Here is a 21,288-nt window from a genome sequence, read left to right on the forward strand (position 1 = left end):
CCTCAGAGCAGCGCCCGGCGTGTTGAGGGCTCGGCCCGGGCTCCCCCGCCAGGCAGCGGTTCTGCTGTGCGCCCTGCCCTGTCCGGGCACCACGATCCCACCCGGGGCCTGGTGGGCCGCGGCTGGGACCCGCTCCCCAGGCACCAAGTGCCAGCAGCGCTTACAGCTGCCTGCATCGCCCGCCTCAGAAAAGACCCCGCGGGCGGGAGCCAGCCCCCCCGCCGGGGCTCCCCCGGTCGCCTGCTGCGGGCAGGCCCCGCTGGCGCTCGCAGCGCTGAGGGAACCCCAGAGGCGGCCGCGCTCAGCCGGGCAAGGTCCGGTGCCTGCGGCCCGTGCAAATGGCAGCCGTCGGCGAGCCCTGCGGGCATGGCGTCCGCCAGTGCGGGGAGCGCAGACGCGGGGCGCGGGCTTGGCGCTCGCAGAACCTCTGCGTGGCGGCGGCGGCCGCGGCCCGTGGAGGGGGAGACGCGGGGCCGTGGGGACCGGGGGCGGCGCGAGGAGCCCCGGGGAGGCCCTGCCAGGACACGGCCGCCAAACGAGCCCGTGCGTGGGGGCGGCCTCGCACTCTGACCCGCGCCGTGACGTCATGCAGCAGCACAGCCATATCATCGCAGTGAGCGCCACTGCCGTGACGTCACCACCGCCGCACCTCGTGACGTCACGTCACTGCTGCGGGAGGCGGTGAGGTCACGGTGTGCGAGGGAAGGCCGGGGCCGGCACGGCCCAGAGAGCCCCGCGCCGCCTTCCGGCTCCGGCGGGTGCCCGGCAGGGGGGACCGGCGGGCGCGGCCCGAGCGTTCCGGGCTGGCCGGCGTTTCCGGGGGGGAAAGCGGCGGCGCTTCCGGTGCGGGCCGCCCGGCTGGCGGAAGTGACGGCGGGGTTTGTTGACAGTGGAGGCCGCGGCGGGGGGAGCGGGCCCGAGGAGGACGCGGACCCCCTGCCCGCCCCGGGAGCGGCGCCGGGACGAGCCGGGACTCCCGCCGCCCCCCATCCGCCGCGCCGGGCGGGGGCCCGGCGCCAGGTGAGTGCCGGCGTTCCCCCTCCTCAATCCGACCCCGCGGGGCTCGCCCTGCCCGGGGGCACCGGGCCTGCCCGCCGAGGGCTGGGGAGGCAGCGCCGCCCCACGCGGAACCGCCGCCCGGTGCCCCCCGGCGAAGCCCCCGTCCCCTCCCCGGGACTACCGGGAGCAGCCGGGCCCCGCCAGGCAGAGCCCTGGGCCGCGGCAGCCCGTCCGGGAGGATCCCCGGCGCTGCCGGGCGAGGTGACCTCTGAGTGCCTCGGGAAGGGAAAGTCGCCCCACGGAGCGGGGTCGGGGGAGCGAGGGAGGGACGGTTTGGGGTTGTGACCAGACCTGCCTGCAGGTGAAACAGCTCGCAAGGCTGTCGGAGACCATCATGATTTGGCGGTGGTGGATCCCCGGTGCCCAGGGAGCGGTAACCCAGGGGCTCCCGGGGGTGTCACCTTGGGCAGGTGACCTTTTGGAAAGAAAATCCATGATATAATGCAGTGATCCGAAGGAGCGTCTTTATTGCAGGCAGGTACAAAGATCAACATCTTTCCCGACTAGCACGAGTCATTTCATTTGCGATGTCGGTCTTGGCAGGCCGACTAGTTTGGAAATTGCAAGCTTTGCTGGCCCACGGAATAGTTGAATCTACTCCTGCTTCAGTTTCCCTGCTGTAAGGCAGGGACGGTATTTCCCAACACAAGCTGCAATGACCCATCGATTAATAAAAACAGTGATTTGCAGCTGCAAGATGCCAGCTAAAATGACCGTTCAGTTTTCCTTCAAAATGCAACCTGTGCCAAACTCTGCATTTACATTAAATTTGTTATTCTAAAGTCATCATAATCAGTTAATGTCAATCCATATTGTTTGCCCTCTCTTTGGACAAGGCCCTGATGCTGGAAAAGTCAGCTTTGCCAATCATTTTTGTAGCAACAGCGTAAACGTTATGTTGTTGGCGTGAAGCCACAGTGAGTCAGGCTTGGCTTTGGGCAGCTGCCTGGAGAGAGAGACTGAGAGAGAAGATTGATCTGAAGTCCAAGGTAGAGAACATTGGCACGGGCGGCCCCAGGAGTGCCAAGAGCGGTCCCAAGCTTCGTGTGCCAGTGCAGCCTGAAATGCCGTAACAATGCAGATGTAGCCTACAAATAAGCAATATTTGCCAAAGAGGCTGGCAGGACCTGGAAGGCTGGTGATGGGGGAGAGCGAAGCTGTGTGTACTGTGGCTTCCTTTGGGTCTGTGGATGGTGGGAGGGTGCTGTGACTCCACAGAGAGGGCTGCTTCTGGGGGTAGTTGGGTATACAGGCTTTTATATGCCTGCTCCTCTGTCTCCATGGGACTCGATTCCTTCATGCATTAAGATGGAAGCAAATCTATTAGAGAAATAAATTGGAAAAAATATTGGCAGCTGTAGTTCCAGTCACTTTTCAATTCCTGCACTTGAATTTTCGGCATGTTTCACATACCTGTCTTCGACCCTTCAAAAACACACGTGCACTAGACAGCTTACTGCCCATCATTGGAAAGCACTGGTGACAGTCTGCTGGGCAGGCAACTTGCTGATCTATTGCCTGTGGAAAGCTGCCTGAGGATAATGATTAGGCAAATATTAATGATTTGTCAGCATCTCTAGTTCATTTATTTTTATCAGCACACTGAGCTTATAACAAGAGACAATATCAATCAGTGCAGCTATTGACACTCTTACCTCCATCTCCCCCTGCCCACGTGTCATGTCTTGAGTCTAACTGAGAAGGGAGAGACTAGCTTGTATCGTGTCCTGTACAAAAGGTCACAGCAGCAGCTCTGGGTGCTACTCAAATATCCATAAGTCATGATGATGAATGCTTTTCTTTGCTGTTATTTTACTGGGATGGTTTAACCACTTTCCTCTATATTACCCCTCTGTATGGAATTTTGTTGGTGGATCACAGGGAGCTCAGAAGTTAAAGGGCAGCTGATTTCTCCAGGGCTAGGATCAACCAGCTACATTGTGCTGGTCTCAGCAGATGGGGAATAGAGGATTGTCAGAGCCACAGGAAGGCAGTCCTTGCCCTTTAGTGTTCTAAGCTGCTTGGACAAGTCCCAAGCACTGGCCATTTCCAGCTGCACGTGATAATAGATTGTCAATGGGAATTTGTTTTCGAGTTCTCTGGCCATTGGTAGTAAACAGTGGAAGAACACTGGCTGCAGGGACCTCCTGTCTGATGGTATAGGGAAACTGGTAGGGATAGCAGAACACGTTTCCCTGCTGGTTCAGATCTTCCTGTTGATCTTGCCTTTCTGGAAAGATTCTCTCAAGCAAGCTTCAGGCAAAATCTGCAAGAGGGACTTGTTTTGGAGGTGAAGCGGATTCATCTCCAAAGCAGACAGAGCACAGGACAACTTCCTCCCGCCTGCACTCCCTTAGCCGGGACCTCACGGCCAGTGAGACGGCTCTGTGCTCAGCAGCCCTTTTCATCCTTGACTTCTCTCCTGGCTTAGCTACAAAGGCTGCGGATTATGGATTTCCTTCTTTTTCAAAATTGAAGACCCACCATCTTACACGTAGTACAAACAACGAAAATGAGTATCTCAAAGATCTCTGAGCTATTGTGGCACCTTGAGGAGTCATAGTTTTGTGTTATTATGATCCCAGCAGGACTCAGTGACCCAGAAGAGCAGGTGACACCCTTTAAACTATCTCTGATCAGGATTTTAAGTACAATTTTTGTGACTGCTGAGTTTTTGGGTTTGTTTTTTTCCTCAGCATCTACTTTTGCGGGGAGACCTTTTGCCTCTTGAGCCAAAACCAGACTGAGATCCTGTCCGAGATCCCCACTGGAAAGGCTGTTGAACGTTGTAGGTCAGAACACAGTGGGTCAGGAGGAGTTTGGGATTGGAACATGATTCTGCCAGTTGCCTGCAGATATAGTTCCCAGAGATGCTTATAGGAAGGAGAGACCATCCATCAAATTCAAGTAAAGCTAAAAGACAAGTCACGTTCATCACCTGTGCCTGCTTCTGCCTGTAAGGTTTTGTCCACTTACACTAGAACGAGATTTGGCCCAGGGAGAGGCCTGGGGTGGGCGTACCACAGGAGTGATCCAGCACGGCCATTCCTCCATGGCTGAGCGAGGAGCAGTTCTGCTGATCTCCGTTTGCTTTTTAAGAGGCTCTTTTCTGTGTTGGGTTAATTCCTTGGCCAACTCTTTGTCCCTGGCACTGAAGCATGCCCTCAGAAAAATAATTAATGAAACACAGAAGGAAGGAAAGAGCTTTGATTTCCAGCTTGTGCTGCCTTCATGTTTGCATGGAAATCCATTCTGCAACACAGGGAGGGATCAGAAGGCCAGGAGCCCAGGCTGCCGGGCAGGCTTAGTCACAGCTGTGCTCCTGTCGCCCACAGAGACCATTTGGTGCCTGAATTTGAAAAGTTACCTTGTCCACAGCCTTAACTGATCTTTCGTATGGGCGTCATGGCCCAGGCAGTGGCTGAACAGAGCATCTGAAGGGCGAGGAGGGAAGGTGCCTGATCCACCCCGGGTGCCTTTGGGGATAGTGATTAAGGTGAGGAAAGGGAATTAAACTCTTCTCTCTTGGACTGATACTGCAGGAATGAAGGAAAGGGAGAGCACCGGAGGCTTTAGAGAGTCAGGGAGCTGGAGACAGAGACAAGTGTCCTGATCTTTGCAGCCGCAGAATAAAATCAGAAACAGAATGTAGTGAAGGATGTTTTGCAACAACTTCCCCAGCAATGGCTGCTCAGCTGTGGCACAGAGGAGAATAACCGACTCCACAGCACGGGCGTTCTCACTGCCAGCAGGGACATACCTATTGATAAGATGCAGGTTTTAACCTCAGAAATAAACATTTCAACACAATTTTTGCCTGTCCATGGAAATACGTAGAAGGGTTCACATTAGGGTTGCTTCTAATGTGATTTGACCCTTTGAAAGTGAAATGGCATTGTTGGTCTTCAGTCACCTCTGCTAAACACCTCCAAGGCTCCAGCAAGCCCTCCTTCAGTGCCAGTGAGCAAGTCTTAATACTAGAGCCATGAGATTTTTCAAATAAGAAGAGAGACAGGAATAGCTTCCCCTAATTATCTCCCTCACCCATCCTTCCTTATCCTGTACTAAAAATGAAGACAGGCAAAAGTGTCTTGCCTTTTTCCAGGTCAGTCACTCATACTTTTTTGTAGCAGATTTGAAATGGTTTGGGTGAGCAAGTCCCAGGGAGCTACAGGAACAGATGTCCAGCATGTGCATAAGCCTTGCTTTACCATGCACTCAAAGGGAAGCCAAACCAGTCTGTATGTTTCCCTCTGGCTTTTGATCCACTTCATGGTCTAGTTCAAGGACTTGCGTGAAGCTTCTGGCTTGGCGCTACAGAAAAACATTTAGCTTGAACATGAAATTTCACTTGGAACAATAGCAAACAGAATTACAGGCACGAGATATGGGGCCACCAAATCCCACTGGGACTATACAAAGTATCATCCCGACAGTAAATTTTCTGGTGGTTTATCCAGCCCACTCTGAAGGAAACCAAGCAATGCGGTTTCTGCCACTTCCCTTCAGGGGGCCTTTGTCAGCCAGATAACCCCTGCAATGAGGAAACATTTTCTTGCTGTGTAGCCTCATGTAGCCAAACATGTTTAATGTTAACTCATTCCCAGTGTCCCCTGGGGGTGGGGATACCGAGGAATTAAGGGCATACTGCCAGAGAGGCCAAAATGCTGCAGGTTCTTTTGAAGTCAGCAAGTGATGGGCTGTAAATGCAACTATCAACATCCTGCTCGTACAACAGCTTTGCAGAACACTTGCCAATGTGCCTTTCTCAATGCATCTTTTTTTCCCCCCTCTGCTTATAGCTGACCTGATGTCCCTGTAAATTCATCCTGGAACTTCATTTGAGGAAAGGATCTACTGAATCAAAAGCTTCCTTCTGCTTTTCCCTTTCCCATAACTTCCCTCAAGATGGCATCCGATAGCCCCGAGTCACTAATGACCTTGTGCACGGATTACTGCCTTCGCAACTTGGAGGGGACTCTCTGCTACCTACTGGACAATGAAACTCTCCGGCTCCATCCTGACATCTTCTTGCCAAGCGAGATTTGTGACAAACTTGTCAATGAGTACGTTTCAGGCCAGTGGAGAAGCTGTTATCTGGTTTGGGAAGGAGCCGGGAGCTCAGGGAAGGGGGAGTATAGTTCTCTAAAAAGAGTGATGGGAAAGGATAAAAGGGGAAAAAAATGGGCAAGAATTCATAAGGCTATTTTTTTCCAATTGATCCTCATATTGGAAATAAGGATTTGCATTAACTTCGGAAGGAAGTGTCCCCAGGGGTTATTGTACTGCTATATATCATTCTAGTTTCTGTGGAAATCACCATTTCCATATAGGTAAACCCAGAGTGAAACCAAAGTCAGTCACTGCTTCTTCCAAGAAGATCAGTAAGCAACGAAGGAGCCTTCCCATATCCCACCACTGAAGCATTATAATTCTCTTCCAAACTAGGGAAATAAGAGTGCAAAGTGCTAACAGATGTTAAATGTTAAGGCGGCTGCTGCTGCTCCCATAGCTTTACAAAGCAACCTGTTTCCAGGGTTTTATGATTTGGCTATCACAGTCTCTCTTGGCTGAACTCCTGCCCACAAAGTCTGGCAGAGAACTTTGCGCAGCTGATTTTCTGAAAATGAAAAATCAAGTTACTAGCTTTAAACAGCTAGCAAAAAAAAATTTCTGGAATCTGTGCTTGCTAGAATGCAGTTTGCTCACACACTCATGACCTTGCACTAACCTTTGCCTGACATTTTTCCTAAGGATTGTTAGTTCTGTGTAAGAAGAGGTAATAGGCCAGCTCCAGTTACCCCAAAGGCTATTTTGGATGATCAGGAGGGAGTCTATGTGTGCTTACGCACTTGGTCACATTTTCTCATAGCCAGTGAAGGTGCTAGAGCTGTAGCTGAGCCTTCGTGTCATGCTGTGCTAACACCATTGCCCCAATACAGGTACGTGGAGTTGGTGAAGACGGACAGCATCTTTGAACCCCATGAAAGCTTCTTCACCCTGTTCTCAGATCCCCGGAGCACGAGGCTAGCTCGGATCCACTTGCGGGAACAGATTGTGCAGGACCAGGACCTGGAAGCCATCAGGAAGCAGGTGGTATTGCACTGATAGCCTCCAGCTGCCACTTTGCATAGCAGCATTGCTGCATGGGCACCAGCTAGGATCCCAGGCACCCAGAGATTTGCAAGACTCAGTCCTTCACCATCCAAATTTTCTTTGGGAGAACCTCTTCTTCTCCCTTCTCAGCTCCCAAAGCCACTGTAGGGAATGGGATGGGGACACTGGTCAAGTTCAGTGATATGTGGTCTCAGGCTCTCCAAGTGGGAGGTGTTATAGCAAACAGGGTGGGCACTCTACCTGTGAAATATTTCTCACTTTGATTTCCCATCTTCCAGGACCTTGTTGAGCTCTACTTGACTAACTGTGAGAAGCTGACAGCCAAGAGTCTGCAAACCTTGGTGAGCTTCAGCCACACACTTATCTCCCTTAGCCTCTTTGGCTGCTGTAATATCTTCTACGAGGAGGAGAACCCTGGAGGCTGTGAAGATGACTGTTTGGTGAACCCCACTCGCCAGGTCTTGGTCAAGGACTTTACTTTTGAAGGCTTTAGCCGCTTGCGCTTCCTCAACCTGGGCCGCCTGATTGAAGGGGTAAACGTGGAGACGTTGCTTCGGCCTTTGGCCTCCCTTGCAGCTCTTGATCTCTCTGGGATCCAGCTGAATGATGTGGGATTTCTGACCCAGTGGAAGGACAGTCTGGTTTCTTTAGTGCTTTACAACATGGACCTTTCAGAGGAGCACATCCAAGTGATCGCACAGCTTCGCAAGCTCAGGTCAGCAGATCTGTTCTTCCTTGTTTATCCTTTCCCCACTCATAAGGAAAAGTCTTTTAGGAATGGTCTACTTGCTTGCTAATGGAGAGCCACCCACTGCTGGTTTCAAGTTCTAAACCTTCTCATGAACAGGCTCACTCATTGACTCACTATACATGTCTGACATGTCTAAAGCCAGCCTGCATTTTGCTTGCAAAAGGACACCACTTAGCAGAAGCTCCTTCTTGGAAAAACAAAAACACACACACCCCCCAAAAAACCCACACACACCAAAAAAAACCCCCAACCAAACAAAAGAAAACAAAACCAACCACCCGCCCCCCAGCCAAACAAAAAAGAACAGCTGAATGCCTGAAAGATGGCAAAAAAATTACTACAGATGTGTACACATACTAATACAGCGATAATCACACTGTGAAACTTGGTCCTCCAAACCACTTGTCAAACAGGAACGTCCTAAGTTGAAGCCTGGCTCTGAGATAAAACTAGGAAAAAACTCTGATCTCAGATTGTGTACTCGCTGTGCACTGTGGAAGCACGCTGTGCAGGGATGGTGCACCAAGGGAAAAAGCAGCGTAAATAAATAGGCACTCCTGACCTAGCCGTGTTGACAGTGAAGTGACTTCCTGAAACAGAGTTGAGACAATTGCTATTCAAACTGCACAGTGGTATCAGGAAAGGGATCCAGGAATTTCCAAGCCAAAGAGAAGGGCCTTACTATTCACACGAAGGAGTAGCTTTAGTATCATCCCAACTGACTGCAGACACTAGAGGGTACCATGTTAACATATGACCTTGGAGTCTCAGGGAACATCCTGGATAAAATTTCTAAATCCAAGTACTTTAACTCCCAGTGATTTGCAATGAAACTTGGTCTGCAAGAGGTAGAAGACACTTTTGTGAGTGGGATGTTGACTTCTGTCTTAGGCAGTTTAGAAAAGTCTTGCCCAAGAGTCTTAGCTACTGCTTGGCAGGCACAAGCAGCCCCTGTCCTGCAAGGACCCCACCGGCACATGACGGCTGGTCAGTTTGTCCCACCACTCCTTTAGCATCAGGGTTTCCCCAAAGCTTAAGCATTTAAATACCTGAAGATAAATTCAATCAGGGCAGCATAATAGCCTGGGGTGGAAAAAATAGAAGATTGGGAAAGCAGACAAAAACTTGTGTAACTTAATTTGTGGGATGAGGCAACATATGTTTCTGGGGATGCAAAGATCCTCTAGTATCTTAATCACCAGGTGGAAATGCTCAGGTGGCTGCTGTGATGGAGCTTGGGAAAAGCAATTCCTAAGCCTGGAGCTGTTTCCTTTGTGATGTGTGGCCAAATGATTCATTGTGCTCCATTCTAAGTAGACCTCTACCAGATATCTGTGTGCTTCAGTTAGACACAGGGCCAGATCCTGCTGGCAGATCCTACAGAACCACATTCCTGTATCTTGTGAAGGAAATCATAATAAATAAATAAAAAAATAATAATCACACTTGGCTTGTCATCTTCCTCTGGTAGAGAGGCAGAAGCCCCAGCTAAGGCTTCCCAGGCTCTGAGCTCCTCTCTGTCATTTGCAGGCACTTGGATATCTCCCGAGACCATCTGTCCAGTTATTACAAATTCAAGCTGACCCGGCGGGTTCTAAACCTGTTTGTGGAAAACTTGGTAAACCTCACTTCGCTCGATATCTCAGGGCACACCATGCTGGAAAACTGCACTATCCCAAGCATGGAGGAGAAGATGGGTCAGACAAGGTAAGGAAACAGCAATTACTGAGGTCTGCTTGGACAGATAGATCAGTCAAAGATGAATTAAGAACAGTTCCCTCTAAGTTTGCAAATTCTGTAGGTCTAATTAATACTAAAAAGCAGGATATAGCTGCTGCTAGTTTCTCCTGATGCTAAAGACCAGTATGGGAATCAGCTGTGATTCTCATGTGACACATGCAATGACTTTTAAGAGTAATAAAGAATTCATCCTATCTGCCTCCCATACATATCTGAAGAAGTATTTCAGTTCTTTTCCACACACATTCTTCCAGGGATCTCTTGTAGTGGTTTATATTTCTTCTGAAAGGACTCCAAAGCCCTTTACTCATTTTTCTACATGAAACATTCTTACCCTCACTGAAACCCAGGCTCTTCAGAGACAGAACATTTCTATGCTGAGTCAATACGTCAATGTTCATAGGAGGGCTGAGTGTTTTAGGAACTTAGAATCTAAAGGCATCTTTTCAGATTTGACCTGGATGCTGAGCAGATCAACCTTTAAAAATCCTGGTGCACCTCAGTAGGGGCATACCTAGAGGTCTGGTTTTCCAGATCAGCCAAGGACTCTGCCCTCCTATTCCCCGAGCACTTACTGAACAAAAGCAAACAAGTGGGACAGTACTGGCTGCTTTCCACCTGCGCTGGTGAAGAAAATACTGGCTCTTGGTCAATAAGGAACATGGCAGCAAAACTAGTGTTCTTGCATGATCACAGCAGCAGACTAGCATGTCTATTGGATGACATGCAGTCCAGTTTGCAAATAGTTTGGATCAGTGAAATCCACAGCCCTTTCCTAAGAGGAAACGTTCACCCCAGATAGTGAATTTCCAGGACAAGTTCTACCTGGGCAAGCTGCATTCTGTCTGCGTGAATTCTTACTGCTGTTTGTTGAACACATTTAGCACTTCACTCAGGATCACCTGGGATGAATGTCTAATGTTACATTTAGGAGAAGCTGACTGGCATACAACTGAAGTGTAGCTATTACTCTAGTTACAGAGCAGTACAGTCGGAGAATGGAGAGCTGATAGCTGTCTCTGTGGTGGGAGACACCTGAAGAAACACAGTACCAACATGAGTGATTTTTTTTTTTCCCCAGCATTGAGCCAGCGAAGAGCAGCATTGCTCCCTTCCGGGGTCTGAAACGACCACTCCAGTTCTTGGGCCTTTTTGAAACATCTCTCTGCCGCCTGACACATATTCCAGCCTACAAGGTAATGAGGCTGCAAGAATATTGGCAGTAGGTACTTGGCAGAAGTTGAAAGAACATGAAAATCATTGACTGCCAGTAGACTGGAGCTCTTAGGGTCTCAGGTGTGACAACTGAGCTCTGACCTTTCAATAGCTACTTGATAATGCAGGAAAACTGCCAGAAGGCAAGACCTGTACTCCATGGGGTTTTTACAAGGGTTAAAAACATGCCTCAGAGAAGGGCATGGAAAAATCATCCTGCCTGAAGGACCAGGTTGTCTGTGACTACAAGAAAAGGATTTAAGACAATAGGAGTCTTACTTGTGAGTAGCATCTTCCTTCCCCAAAGGTGCCATTTCTTGTCCCTCTGGGCTGAGAAGTGACTCAACCTCTTTGCTCTCATCCTGGGCCTAATCCTACTAGCAGGGCAGAGGGAAGTTGTACCCTTTGACCTTCCAGATCTACCCTCAGAGTTCCCTTCTCATGTTGGTTTTCCTCCTTCATCATTTCTTCCTTGACTCTTTTTGTTCCTCCATGCCAGGTGAGTGGAGACAAGAATGAAGAGCAAGTCCTGAATGCTATCGAGGCTTACACTGAACACCGGCCAGAAATCACTTCCCGGGCCATCAACCTCCTTTTTGACATTGCCCGTATTGAACGCTGCAGCCAGCTGCTGCGAGCCCTTCAGGTAAGCCCCATTTACCTCACACTTACAAGGGAAATTTTGCAGTCCTAGCCTTTTCTTCACCCTGGGACACCATATCAGGCCATTCTGGAGAAAGTTCCAGTAGTGCCTTCATTTCATAAGCATGTTCCTGCTATGCCTGGGCCATGCATTCCTTGCAGGCTTGTGATGGTCTTTGCCCCACGCAGCCATAACAGTCACTCCAAGACTTAACAGCAAGTCAGTAGCACTGAAGCTTCATGTTGCTTCCCTGCAGCTGGTGATCACAGCCCTCAAGTGCCACAAGGATGACAAAAACATCCAGGTGACAGGCAGCGCGGCGCTCTTCTACCTGACCAACTCCGAGTACCGCATGGAGCAGAGTGTAAAGCTGCGGCGCCAGGTCATCCAGGTGGTGCTGAATGGCATGGAGTCCTACCAGGAAGTCACAGTAAGAGCAGCCCAGCCTCCTTCAGCTCCCATAGTCCTCCTTCCCTGTATTAAGTCTTTAGCCTGGTGTTAGCATCTGGGTCTTCTAAGCCTCCAGGATGTGAGCCAAGGCAGACACCAGAGAAGCTATTGCCCAGGTCTGCTCCTTGCGGTCACTCAGTAATGGGGATTACATGCAGGGTGCTCCTTATCCATGCGATGTTCTCCAGAACAAGGGGAAGAAAGTGATTACAGCAAGGCTCCTTTTTATCTGATGATAGTGATCAAAGGGTGTGTACGACACACAGCACAGATGTCCAGCACTGACTGTGGGGTGAAAAGGGTGTGGGTGTTGCAGGGTGTTGAGTCAACAGGAAGAAACGCTATCCCAATACACTGTATTGGAAGCTAGCTGACATTATACACTGTGATGCCAGTGGGTTGCAGGGTGGCAACTGCTGCAGAGAGAGCTTACAGGCAGTGAAGAACTGGCTTGGAAAAATGATGGGCGTTGGGTGATTGGGTGGCCGTGTGAGACTAGAGTGACGGCAAGAGAGAAGAGGGTACCTATAGAGCACGGCTAAAGCACAGTGCTAGATAGGAGGGTAACAGAAATTTTGGTGGTCGTAGTCAAGCAAGAAGATGGTTTCAGTACCAAGCAGCAAGGAAGCACGAGGTGATGGGCTCCATGTTTTCATAGCCACTTGGCCCAGCGTTTGCTTCCTTTCAACCCAGGTACAGCGAAACTGCTGCCTGACACTGTGTAACTTCAGCATTCCTGAGGAGCTAGAGTTCCAGTACCGCCGAGTCAACGAGCTGCTGCTGAACATCCTCAACCAGAGCCGGCAGGATGAGTCTATCCAGCGCATCGCTGTGCACCTCTGTAACGCTCTGGTCTGCCAGGTGGACAACGATCATAAAGAAGCTGTGGGCAAGATGGGGTTTGTCATGGTTGGTATGGTCCCAAGGTGTCTACTTATCCTTAACCTGGGCTAGCACAGTTCCCTTGCAGCAGTCCACTAAATGCATCCAGCCAGTGATCCAACCTTACAGTATCACAGGAGGGAACTAGTGTCCTAGCAATGCTAACCTTTCCTGAAACCTGCCCCTCCATGTGACATCTTTTACTTGCTTACCAGCACTAGAAGTTATGATCGCAGAGATAGGCTGTCTGTGAGAGCAGGGAAGCAGTATAACCTTATACCTTACCTCTTCACCGCATTGTATTATTTCCAGAACTGGCACCACCTTGTGACTAGCTCCTTCTGCATCTCCCTGAGTTTGCATCAGCTTCCCAACTCATGTCAACCGTATCCCTCACCTTTTCAAAGAACTGCAGAGGCCGCTGCTTTGGTGCAGTTATACCACATTCCAGACTTGGTCATACAGATCAAAACTGACTTGACTGCAAACTTGACAGCTTGGGGACTGTGATATAGTTCAGCTCTGTGAATACCTGCAACACTGAACATAACCCAGTCCCACTGGTTTAGAGAAAGAGATACCAAGTAGGTTCTCTACAAAGGATCAAAACTGCATATGCCTGCAAATTGGCTGTAGCCAGCCCTGCAGTACTACAGCAGCTAGTTTTAGCTCTGTGATTCGTGAACTGTTTCTCACTCTTCCCCTTCCTCTGCCCACAGACAATGCTAAAGTTGATTCAGAAGAAGTTGGCTGATAAAACGGTGAGTGTTTCCCCCAGAAATGTATACATAGAGTATTTTCTATCAGTCTGACTTAGGCATGGAGAGCAGTCTAGGGTGCCAGCTCAGCTTCTCTAACAAACACAAGACATCTCAGCTGGTGCTGCAGAATTTCCTGTCCCGGGGTGAGGGCAGGGGAATGTGACAGGGAGGCAAAAATATTAAACAAAAACCCCACTTGCTGACAAGTTGAAAGCAAATAACAAGGTTTTCTTACCTCTGGAGCCATATAGGGTGATACCAGAGAGGAGACACAAGCAGTTGGTTTGCACTGGGCTCCCACATCAGCAAAGCTGTGTTTCTATCCCTTTCTCTTCGGCTCTGTAGTGCGATCAGGTGATGGAGTTCTCCTGGAGCGCCCTCTGGAACATCACTGATGAGACCCCCGATAACTGTGAGATGTTCCTTAACTACAGCGGCATGAAACTGTTCTTGGAGTGCTTGAAAGTAAGTATGTCTGGTTTCCTCTAGAGGAATGCTGACATTAGCAGTGGAGATGCAGGTGCCCGGGCAGGATCCCTGGCTATGCTAATCTATAAGCAGGACTTCCTACATTGCACAAACAGAAAAGAAAAAGCTTGCATGTTTTCTTCTTTCTCACATCCAGCAGAAGAACAGAGAAACTTACACTCAACACATCTTCTTCTTTCCCTATCTTGTACACAGTCCCCCTTAAGTAGAGCAGCAGTGAAGCGCAGGCCCTGGCCTTGATTCTCTCATTTCACATGTATCTTAAACGCTAGAGATCCCATTTGGTATCTGCTAAAGAACCATTACTGACTACCCAAAAATACTCAACCCTTCTAGATGCATGGTACAATCTTCTCCAGGGTTGCTTGTTCTCAGCATCACCGTGGCCCTGCTTTTGTATAATCCTGTTCTTTGCTTGCTTAGGAGTTTCCAGAGAAACAGGAGCTGCATCGCAACATGCTGGGCCTCCTGGGCAATGTAGCAGAGGTGAAGGAGCTCCGCCCGCAGCTCATGACCTCCCAGTTCATCAGTGTGTTCAGGTGAGTGCCTGGCTAACAAACAGCTGGGCTGGGGCAGGGTGAATGCCCTGGAGCTCTGCTCCTGAATCACCTGGAGACTTTTAAACCCTCGGTGCATCAGCCCCTCTAAATGATCTCTTCTCTCTTGGCAGCAACCTGCTGGAGAGCAAAGCAGATGGGATTGAGGTATCCTATAACGCCTGTGGTGTGCTCTCCCATATCATGTTTGATGGTCCAGAGGCTTGGGGTATATGTGAGCCCCATCGAGAGGAAGTTGTAAAGAGGATGTGGGCAGCCATCCAGAGCTGGGATATCAACTCCAGGAGAAATATCAATTACAGGTGAGGAATAAAAAAGTTGGCCCACTCACCTAGGAGCCAGGGTTGTCACGGGAAGCAAGCACTGACAGAGAGAGAAGGGAAGAGGTATAGCCCAGCATGGAGGCTCTGTTCAAAGAGAAGGAGAAACATCCTCAGGGACATATTCAGTGAGGGGTTTACATCTTCCTTTGGAACATGTTACACAGGCTGCTGAAATTAGACACCTTGCCTGGCAGTTCCTATGGGAGAAGTGTGGGAGCCCAACAGAATTTCTCCTGCATGTTTCTGGTGAAATTGTGTAGTTAGGAAACCCATGATCTGACTATCTGGGACTGCCTAAGCATTTTCCCCTGAGACTGCTGTCCTTTGCACCTCCTTAAGTCTGTTTGCTTCTGAAAGTCACATGGATTGCTGTAGCTTTCACTCTCCTCTGGGGGATTTTTAGACACAGTTCCCAGAAATCCCTTCAAGGGTTAATACAACTGGTGGAATCGTCCAAAGCCCTTCCTGTAAGAGGGTATCAGTACTCTGTATTCCCATAGTGCCTGGCAGGGATCCAGAATGGATGGCATTCCAGTGCCTGAGCTACAGTATAGACACGTTATTGTTGTCAGAAGAAACACAGCAACCATTGCACGTGAGCAGCCAGCTTTAGCTGGGTATGATTTTGCTTTGGCTCCTCTACAGAAAGATCAGTGCTGCTGGGTTTCAGCTGACATGAGGAAATGACTGACAGAGGATGGAAATCGGTTCTTGGACTCAGTGGCTTTCGTTGCAGCTATTTATCTGGGCATGTTTATGCTAAAGTGGTAGGGCCTGCAAGCCTGCCAGTATTGCCGTGTGACACAGACTTAGTCTTTGATGCCAGAATCTTTGCCGTGCCAATGGATTTAGTGCTGTGGTATCTATGAGCACACAGTTTGTACTGCTTTGAGCGGCAAAGGTGCTGAAAGAAGCAGCTCTTGGATTTTTAACAACTTCTGCTATATTTCTGTGCAGGTCATTCGAACCAATCCTTCGACTTCTTCCACAAGGGATCTCCCCAGTCAGCCAGCACTGGGCGACCTGGGCACTGTATAACCTGGTCTCTGTCTACCGTAAGTTCCCCTTTCGAAATCACATCCACTGCACTGTAAAAGTTGAGGGTGTGGATCTGAACTTGTTAGCTGAAAAAATCTTCCCAGTTTAGCTATGTAGAGAGAACCTCTTCGAATGACACAGGAATGTCCAGGCAGTACAGCCAAACAAGAAACCATGAGACTTAGTGTGTAGGAAATTCCTTCAATATTTTGATCCTTCTGGCCATGCTTTTATGTTCTCAGCCATTTTGTGTCTGTTGTTTTCACAGCCAGCGCACCCTTAGCAGGCTGGCTCCATAAAAAAGAAAAGTTTTGCGGCTTCTCAGGCCACAGGCTTCTCCTTCCCCGCCCGCCACCCTTTATACCACTCTTGTGAAGGCTCACAATGACCTGTTTTATTCTTTTCTCTGCAGCTGACAAGTACTGCCCACTGCTGATCAAAGAAGGTGGGATTCCCCTTCTGAAGGACATGATTAAGATGGCCTCAGCACGGCAAGAGACCAAGGAAATGGCCCGGTAGGAAACCAATGCACTATCATCAAACATTCAGTTGAGCTTTAGTTTAGTTTTTGTTCTTCTACATCAAGTAAAGCTATCAGAGAAAGGCCTGTACTGATGCATATGAGGGGTAAGAAGTGAATACAGAAGAGCAGGAAAAAGAGAATGAAAGCAGGAGACTAGAGAGGTGTTTATAGGTGGGCAACGCACACAGATCATTCAGGGTTGCTGGATGCCGGGCAAATTGGTTATAGAAGTGGCTTGTTGGACAGGGGAGCCACATGGCTAATTGCATCTCTTATGTCGATAGTCTCTAGTCATCACTATTCTCCATAGCTGTGTGGGCTCCCTGTCTCCAGAATCATATTGGCCTATCAGTAAAATTGCTGACTGCACAGTTAAAATGAGAGGATTTTTCAAAAGGTAGAGAGAGTCCATCACCTTTGTGAGCTTCCCCAACTTTCTTTGTTATGTCGTCTTCCTTTGGAGTCATTCTTTCAGAGTTTTAAAAGCCAGCTGCCGTTTCTAATCTCTGGCAAACTGAGCGCTATAATTTCATACCTGCAGGATTAATATAAAAGAAAGGTAGAGACTGGCTGGGAATATGCACCTTGTGGGTGGGCAGCAGGCATTCCCCATAGCTGAAGGGTTGCTAAATGCTGGAGGTGACTGAAGCCTGCAGAAGACTCTCACAGTTAGGCAGACTGTGTGTGGTGATGGGACAGCGCAAGAACGCGAAATGAAAAGAATAGGAAAAGCAGGGACAGATGGCAGCAGAGTGAATGACAAACGTCTGTATGCACGTGCTTCCTGACGTGATTCAAAGTTATCTGATGATTTGGATACGGGGGTGATGAATGAACGGTCACATACGGATCTGGACATACACTAACATGACTTGCAATTCCAACTGTGAGCTCTAAGCTGCTTTTGTGGAATATACGGGTTTTGACACAAATATCGGTTGATGCACGTCTCAGAAGAGACTGCCTGCTGCAAATGGTGTGTGCACAGAGATGGTTACATAGAGATCAAGCTGTTGGACAGTTCTTATGTTACTGTCCCACAACTGTCACGCAATAAGCTTTAAACTAAACCCTTTCTCCTTGTCCTTGTTTTATCCATAGGAAAGTTATAGAGCACTGCAGTAACTTTAAGGAGGAGAACATGGACACTTCCAGATAGAGGCAATCATCTAACGCCTCTTGCCAGCACTGTATCCAGCTTCTCTCTAATTCACTGTATATAGGGAGGACTCTTTCTTACCAACTCGCCTGTTGGAAGGAAACTTTATGTGTGTGTGTGAGACCCTCAGTAGATGAAGGTGAACAGGGGAGGGGGGAGGGACTTTTTGCACAACAAAATGCTTTCCTTAAATTAGTGGACTTTTTTGTTATGAAGTTTCAGGTTGAAGTTCTGTGTGTATGATTCCTGTATAAAAAGAAAACAAAAAACAAAGACAACTACATTATGTATCTTTTAACCTTTTTATTTTAGACCACACAGAGAGCCTCAAATGATCATGAGCTTGAAGATCTAGTTGTGTGATCGCTAGTGTGACATTTTTAGAAAATTCCCTTTTGCTGTATTGCATGAGGTCCTGTAATGTCTGCAAGAACACCAGTCCTGAATCGGTATTGGCTGCTCAATGGGGTTACAGGCAGTGACGAGTTATTTATTTGGTTAGAGAAGTTGGGGGACACAATACCAGGGCTAGACCAAAAGAACTGACCTTTTTAGTGATATTTGTAAATGGAAGAAACGGGGAAGAAAGATCTTTCAAGTCAATTCACTCCCTTAACGTTTTTTTTATAGAAGACTCGCATTAATGGAAGCATTGCTAACTGTATGTGGGTCATTTGGAAGTAAGACATTCCCATTAAAGTCAGGAGGTCTGTTTTGTCCCCTTTGGTGGTACAGTAGGATCTGCCCGCCCATCCAGCCTCATAAGGTCAGGGATGACCAGTAAAACCAGTTACACATCCTTGGCAACACAGAGCTTTTCTCTCTAAGGGAGCCTGTGCAACAAGGAACAAGGTTTGTTCACAAAGGGCTACACATCTTCATTCCAGTCCTTCACCACCTTTTTAGTCATGTTCTGTTTTATGAGGAAGGGCTACAAATGCCAGAGAGCATATTTCCCCTCTGCACAGTAAGCTCTACTAGGCCCCGGTCCAGAGCGGCTTGTACCACTTGTGCACGTCCCAGTAACGGACTGGAGCTGATCTACTCTTTTTCAGTCTGCATCAGTGCAAGCCATGCTCAGTGGCAAAGTAATCTCCTTTTATAGGAAGGTCACTGCAGCACAAGTGCTGTAACTGGAGGTGCTAAAGTCCTCTCCTGAGACTGGGGAGTCTCCAGGCACCCTTTGGAGGGTGATCCCATGAAACAGCACCTCTTGTTCCACCCCAACATCTTCCCCCTCTTCTGGGAAGCAGAAGGCCCTATTTGCCCTCCCACTAGCACTGACCAGTGCAGTTCTGCTCGCATCAGCAGCATCACTCCCATTTATATGAGGTAGGTGAGAGGAGAGTCCCACGAGGGTGGTCTTCAGCTGTAAGACTCTAAACCTATAAAGGCTCAAGAAGCCAAAGGCCAGGGTTTGCCTCACAGCCAGGCACTCAACAACACGTTGTGCAGTCCATGCTTAGAGCCCTCCGTGTGCCACAGTTCTTTCACAATTCACAAATCTTCCCGTAGAAGGCATTTACGAAAGATTTTGTGCCTGGGAGCAGTAAGAGGAGACCATGGCCATGCGAGTTGGGACATTTCAGGCCTCTGAGCACAGCCTCGCTGCTCTCTTCCCTTGTATACATTGCTCTCAGATCTGACTCGCTGCTATGAGGTTCTTCTAATGCTCAGAGTTGATGTTATCATTGCTGAGCATGTTATAGACAGATCCTAGATACACAAACTGACACTTTACATGACAGAACACAGCTGCCCTGGAGAGGTTTACTTTTTATGCCAATATGGTGTTACTCAATGTCTTTTTTTTTTTTTTTTTCCTTTTTAACCATACGTCATTTGTTTTGATATTGTGAGATCTGTACTTTTTTCTTTAAGTATTTTTCAGACTTATATATATTTTTGTGTCACTTTTGAATTGTTTTCATATGGTTTGCAAAACTTGACGAATTATACTTTTTTGCAGTCGTTTGATTGAAATGTATTTTTCTCTCTCTCGTTCCTGTTCCCCAAGAATTTGTGTCCCTATGAGCTTTGAGATAGGGAAGCTTATTTCAAAATCTGTTTTCTGTATAACATTTGCTAATCTTCCTTCTAGACGCAAAACTAAGAGAGGCTGCAAATACTGCCAGCCAGCCTCGGAGCATTAGGGGAGTCAGGCTTTGCTCATTTAATTCTCCATTTAGTGCTGCTGTCCTTTTGAAGAAAGCCACTAGGCTTTCTTCCTTTCTAATGCCCATATAGTGAAAGCTCCTACCACTAAAATCTTGAATCACGTGACAAAGAGCACTTGAGATTCTGACTATGTTGGCAAGGTGGGCGTGGAGCAGAAAGGGACACATCACAGATGCAAGAGGTGTCAGAAACCCATGTCCCCAGAACGCAGCTGCCACGCTGCGGGGACAGCTGGAGCTCAGGAACTCCCATCTCAGCTAGAGCAGACCTCAGCCTTGCATTGTAATCGGAGCCAAACAATCGAGCTTTACGCTGACATTTTGGCACAACTACATCAAGGTTAATGAACAACTGATGGCTTGGTTCCATCTGCCTCAAGACCCCAAAGGTTTGGGTTTTTCAAACCAGTGCCCCTCTAAGTTCAGCTATTACTGAAGTCTCACCTGCTGCAAGCTGGACCACGGTATCCCAAACTAACAAGATCCAAGCTGCATCAAACCTTTGTTTCACACTGTAAAGATAACCTCTATCCTCACTGCTCACATATCTTCATCAAGCTGTACCTGAGCCTGAACCAGGATAAAAAGATTTCAAATACCAAGCAACACAGAGATTAGTGGAGTCAGGCCAGCCTGCCAGAACAGCTTAGCTTTCTGAAATCTGTCACTGATCCCAGGGGAAAGGGGGAACTGTAACTGGTCTGTTACACCTAGCTACACATAAGACTGAGTCAGGCCACCAGCAAGGTAAATTCCTGAGACAGCATTTTAAAAGAAATAGCATTCCTGTTAGAGTAACATGAGCTTTGGCTACAAGCTTCAATGTCTTCAAGCCAAGAAACTCTGTGAGCTGAAAAATAACATTTACTTTCAGTAAGGAGCAAAAGAGAGAAAGGTATCATCTGAACACCTGAGCGTAAGCCAGGAATTCCTGTAATCAGGAGTTTGAAACTAGGCTGTACCTCCGTTTCCCTAACTGAAACAACAGGAGTTGTTGCACCCTAGGCATAATGCGTGTACCATGACCTGAAAGCATGTTCTGGAGGCAAAGAGAAGTTGATGAATTGCTGCTGTAGACCCAACGCTCGGGACAGAACAGGATAGTTGTCTGCAGACATCATACCAATATTCTGCAAAGGAGGGGAGGGCAAAGTGGCTGATTTTTTATGAAGGTCTAATGTAAAAGGGGAAGTTGGATACCCTGAAATCCTTGACTGTTACAGAGAAGCCTCTCAGGACTTCCAGCTTTGCTGGAGCAAAGGAATGAACCAGGAGACTTCAACTCCACAGAGAATTATAGTCAACGACCAACCCTGCCCAGAAAACTAGAACAGGGGTCTATCAGTCAAATGAGAATCCAGCTGGAGAGAAGTTCATAGTGTGTAAAGATATGGCAGAGGGGCT

General features: G+C 48.4%; 1 protein-coding gene across 3 annotated transcripts; it reads left to right on the forward strand.

Annotated features, from left to right (window-relative positions):
• Positions 1-451: 451 nt before the first annotated feature.
• On the forward strand, positions 452-21,287 carry ZER1 (zyg-11 related cell cycle regulator). Of its 3 annotated transcripts, none has more exons than XM_072883330.1 (17): positions 452-1,020; positions 4,395-4,555; positions 5,862-6,125; positions 7,002-7,152; positions 7,455-7,891; positions 9,458-9,634; positions 10,749-10,863; positions 11,382-11,528; positions 11,782-11,955; positions 12,669-12,884; positions 13,577-13,618; positions 13,964-14,083; positions 14,531-14,646; positions 14,778-14,966; positions 15,945-16,042; positions 16,438-16,540; positions 17,650-21,287. In XM_072883330.1, exons 3-17 carry the CDS (start codon positions 5,968-5,970, stop codon positions 17,705-17,707), a joined length of 2,301 nt encoding a protein of 766 aa, XP_072739431.1. In that variant the 5' UTR covers positions 452-1,020; positions 4,395-4,555; positions 5,862-5,967; the 3' UTR covers positions 17,708-21,287. The 3 variants fall into 3 exon arrangements, with proteins under 3 accessions (XP_072739431.1, XP_072739432.1, XP_072739430.1); XM_072883331.1 differs by having other exon boundaries at positions 4,438-4,555; XM_072883329.1 differs by lacking the exon at positions 4,395-4,555.
• The last annotated feature ends 1 nt before the right edge of the window (position 21,288 follows it).

Source organism: Ciconia boyciana, chromosome 18 (genome assembly GCF_034638445.1).
Source record: "Ciconia boyciana chromosome 18, ASM3463844v1, whole genome shotgun sequence".
NCBI lineage: Eukaryota > Metazoa > Chordata > Aves > Ciconiiformes > Ciconiidae > Ciconia > Ciconia boyciana.